This window comes from Triticum aestivum, chromosome 6D (assembly GCF_018294505.1).
Source record: "Triticum aestivum cultivar Chinese Spring chromosome 6D, IWGSC CS RefSeq v2.1, whole genome shotgun sequence".
NCBI lineage: Eukaryota > Viridiplantae > Streptophyta > Magnoliopsida > Poales > Poaceae > Triticum > Triticum aestivum.
Window position 1 is genome coordinate 476,429,402 of NC_057811.1, and position 4,982 is coordinate 476,434,383.

Consider the following 4,982-nt stretch of genomic DNA (forward strand, 5'->3'; position numbering starts at 1 on the left):
GCCTTCCCCCATCCCCGCACGTGTGACATTTAAAAGTACTAGGAGCTGGTCGTTGGGTGGCTGGCGCGTGGGCCCAGGATGGACATCGAGCGGACGTGCGACGCGTCTGTCTCCTATCCACGGGGACGCAAACCAAAAGTCAAATTTGGGCTGGAAATGAGACCGCGCGGACACAAAATGTGAAATGAGTCACCACGTTGGACCGTAGTTTCTGTCCACGCGGTCAGAAACAGACATGAGCGGATGAAATGCATTGGAGTTGCCCATAGAGTAGACTTTTGTTGTTGTTTAGTCTCACGAAGAACAAAGCATGGGAAATCTACCTAGTTATAGATCTGTTGACAAGTTAACAAATATAATCATGGAATGTTTGACGTTTAAGGGGTAAGATTTGGTGAATGTAGTTGTAGATGCTCTTATGCTTTGGACACAGTACAAATGCAGGGGCTCATATATACGCGCACATGCACACTCTATCCCTACGAGTACCTCCGAGAGACCGAGCCGACATAAGAAATCCTGAAATAAATTTAGAAAAATGCGAACACCCGGACTTAACCTAGTGGGTTGAGAATACCACTGTTCTCCTAACCATCCAACCACAGGTTGGTTCGCATATGTCATGGAATGTTTCAAATGTAATATAGTATACACATAAAGAAATCAGTGACACACTACTAAAATGTAACATATAATACGTGAAACAGAAACAATTTTGTATTAGTTCAAAGACAAACAAATGCAACAATATACACATGAACAAATCAACTACACGCTATAGCTCGCTTGATTATCATTTATTTAGTAATGATACAGACCAATTTTTGTTGAGAAACTGATACATAGTTGCCGAGAGCGAACCCACACTACATGAACTTGGCCTTGATAGCGTCCACTTGGCTGTTGTCGATCCGGAAGGCCTTGGCCAGCACATCGCTCGGTACTGGCGGCGCGGCAGCGAACAGTGTGTTGGCGATGACTTGTGTACCCTGGAGCTGGCTGTTGAAGCCGGCAATGAAGGAGGCCGGGCCACGTCCCCTGTTCTGCTGGAAGTGCACGAGCCCACGCGGGAAAACGAACACGTCTCCCACGGTGTCAGTCTTAGTGAAGAGCTTGTTGGCGGTGGTGATGAAGCCCACCTCCAGGACTCCTTCAAGGACGAAGATGATCTCCGTGGCGCGTGGGTGGGTGTGCGGCGGGTTCTGGCCTCCGGGCGCGTAGTCGATGCGTGCCATGGACACGCCAAGCGTGTTCACCCCAGGGAATGACTGTACATTTGCCGCCGTGACGTTGGACCCTGCCGCATTGTTGGTGTTGCCAGACCTCTTGAGACCGGCGAAGAAGAAGTCGTCCGCAGTGATGTGCGTCTTGCACGGGAACCCGTTCAGCTTGATCGCTGCCTCCATTCATTTTGACGTAAACACCGCATCAGCAAGAACCGGCACAAAAGATGCAAGAACGAACTTGTGAAAGATGATGACTCACGGGATGCCAAGTCGGCGACGCAGACGTCCTGAAGCATGTCGGCGTCCCCGGCCAGGGAGGGGGCAACGAGCGCGAGGAGGACTACGGCGGAAAGCTGAAGCATCACCATGGTCGCTTGGCCAATGCTGTCTTGCTATCAGCTTGATGGTGTAGTTGTGAGAGTGCTTCTTGGGTGTGGAAATTAGCAACGGTAGGAGCTGGTACTTATAGGCAGTGTGCAGGGCCGGCCCTGTGTTTTGGGAGGCCCTAGGCGAACTCGACGACATGGGCCCCTATGTCCTAAGTCCTATAACTTATTAAATGTAACTTTCAATCACACATCTTTAGTTTAAAATATGACTATAATAAGTCAAATGACTCCATCGAGAAGAACAAAAGCCAAATTAGAACTGACTCCATCAAAAACAATAATACTAAAAAGATCGCAAAATGAAACTAACATGACATGATTACCTCAAATAAGAACGAAATTAGACTGACTCCATCGACAACAATAATACTTCAGTGCTTCAAAAAAAGTTTCTTCGGGCATTTCTTGATGCAAAGTCATTAAGGGCACAATCAAGATCAACATTGTCCAAGATGTCCTTCTCAATGCAACACATAGCCATACCATTCAATCTATCTTGCAACGTAGTTGACCTCAAATAATTTTTCAGTAATTTCAGTTTAGAGAAACTTCTTTCAGCTGAGGCTACACAGGCACTGTTAAGAGGATCCGATAGGCAACAGAGACATTTGGATAGCAATCTACAACCATAACAAACTGAAGAATCTCAAGCGCTGACATCAAACCTTCTGGCAAAGTTCCTGCAACACTTTTAATTCTGAGACAAAATTATGAAGATCAACATCAGATGATTTATCATCAAAAAAAGCTTTTGCAAAAGTAGCGCAACATTCCGGTAGTTTGCTATCATCCAAGGACTTCAGACTTTTTGAATTAAATAAGAAACCAAACACCTTTTCAAATTTCTTCAACTGATCAAAGCGACTGGTGAATGAAAGAATTGCATTGTCAACGATGACTAGAAAGTAATTAACTCTGAAGGATTCCATAGCTGACAATTGTATTTCTTCGTCTTGATCATTGATTTCATCATGATGCCTCTTTCTTTTCCGTTGACGTTTTGAAGGAAATTCTGGCTCTATGTCCATATCAGATGCAATGGCTTTTGCTATCTCAATACTAGCTTGAAAGCCTTCATCTCTGTACTTCTTAAAATATAATATGACCCCGTCAATGTGTTTTATAGTAGCATCAATGCACATCATCTTTTCCTGCAACTTTTGGCTCACCATATTTACAGAGAACAGAACATCATGCCAGATAACCATGCCAACTAAATTTTCAAAATTCTCAAGTGCACTGACCAAAGATTGAGCATCACTTACAGCTGCTGGGTCATCAGTAGAAGTCTCCTCCAATTCCTTCAAAGCTGAAATTACATGGATAGTTTGGTACCTGATAGGTTGCACACTCTTTATTCGACTCTCCCAACGAGTACTGGACAAAGGCTTGAGAGTTAGTTTTGTTCCTTTTGGAAGATTGTCAAGTAAAATCTTCCACCTTTTAGTACAATGTGAAAACAGCACGTATATCCGTTGTATAATACCAAAGAATGTAATAGCTTGTTTGCAAGATTTTGCCATATCACAAAGAGTGAGATTCGAACTATGACATGCACATGGCATATACAATGCTTTGGGGTTTTCTTTAAGGAAGCGACTCTAAACACCTTAGTATTGTCCTTTCATGTTGGAACCATTATCATAACCTTGACCTCTCACATCAGCAACATTCAAATCAAAAGAACTCAATGTATCCATCAATACCTTCAAAAGCCCCAATCTCGATGTGTCCTCAACCTTTAGGAACTCTAGGAAAAACTCCTCCACTCTCGGAAGGTTGCTTGACATATTGACACAACACACAATGAGAGTCATTTGTCTTCATGGCTCATATCCGGGGTACAATCCAAGATAATTGAAAAATACTTGGCATCTTTGATGATCTTTAAAATAACCTTTCTCACAGCATCAGCAAGAACTGAGATCAACTCATTCTAGATTTTTTGACCAAGATAGTGATGATGGATTTCACTATTTTGAATACGCCGGATGTGTTCTTGCATAACAGGATCAAATTCAGCAATCATTTCAATCGTGCCTAGAAAATTACCATTATTATCTTGATACAACTTCTCATTTGATCCACGAAAAGCCAAAGTGTGTTTTGCAAGAAACTTCACAGCAGAAACTATTCTTACCAAAACTTGTCTCCAACGCTCCTTCTCCTTTGCAATCTCCCTTTGCATATCATCATCAATTGTCTGATTTTTGCTTAGTCTCAACCTAACTTCATTCCATGTATTCATGTTTGTTAAATGCTCAACACTGTTCTCATGATCTTTGAGACGCGCACTCAAACGCTTCCAGTCATTCAATCCATCAGATGCTAGCATAGACTTGCTCAGTTTTGATTTGAACAACTTGCAACAAAAACAATATACTTTTTTTGCACCTTTGTGGTAAACCAACCACTTTCTGTCAACAAACTCACCATTACTTAACTTCCTGGAGTAAAAAGCATATGGAAAGTGTCTACCAATGGTGTCCTTCTCGAACTCCAGACCCGGTACTCTAATAGGTCCCTTCTCAATTAAAATATCCCTTTTGCCATTGTCAAGAATTTCCCATGTTCTTGGATAAAAAATAAATGAAAGGGAATCTTCCTGTTCATCATTAGCGGAAGGTTGCAAATTTTCCTCCTCCATTGTACTGTCAGCATCAGCTTCAAAATTTATTTGCTCCCCTGTACTCGCACCATCTTCATTCACCTCAACATCTGAATTTTCATGCTCGGGAGGAGTTTCTTGCCCTTGTTCTTCACTGACATCAACATTGCTTGAAGATGTAAATAACTTATTCAAAGAACCCTTCAGTGGTAGAATTTTCAGATCACTTTCTTTCTTTTTCCTCCTTTTTTCAGCACCCAACAATTGCTTCTTCTTAGGTAACATGGCAGGCTAATGTCCTAAAATCATGAAGAAAAGATCAAAAGAGCATACAAAGAATTAGGAATTTATACATCGGATGATTGGAACCCTAGACATGTACATAGAATGACAAAAAATTGATAGACTGGATTAGAATACGTACATACTAAATAAAGAATAAATAAACTACTAAAATTGTCAAATTGGGGTTTGGGGATGGGCAGGAACATGGATGAAAACAAGCAGACTTCAAGACTATCGGATGTATACTTGTACAAGTATTGCCGCAGTGCCGCCTTGCCGCCGTGGTTGCCGGACTGCTGTGCGGCGGCGCGTGCACCGGCGGCGGAGGCGGCAAGGCGAGGGCGACGCAGCAAGGGGCAAGGCGCCGAGCGAGAAGGCCGACGGGCGTCACGGGCGAGGGCGAAGAACCTACGAAGGAAACGAGCAGTCGTGTGCCTGTACCTGGCAATTGGAGTCCACTTCCACGACAATGCG

General features: G+C 43.1%; 1 protein-coding gene across 1 annotated transcript; it reads right to left on the reverse strand.

The window, feature by feature from the left end:
• Positions 1-866: 866 nt before the first annotated feature.
• On the reverse strand, positions 867-1,594 carry LOC123142132 (germin-like protein 1-1). The gene is made up of 2 exons (XM_044561144.1): positions 1,486-1,594; positions 867-1,396 (listed from the first exon to the last, which is right to left on the reverse strand). The coding sequence occupies exons 1-2, from the start codon at positions 1,592-1,594 to the stop codon at positions 867-869; spliced, it is 639 nt and encodes a 212-aa protein (XP_044417079.1).
• Between the last annotated feature and the right edge of the window lie 3,388 nt (positions 1,595-4,982).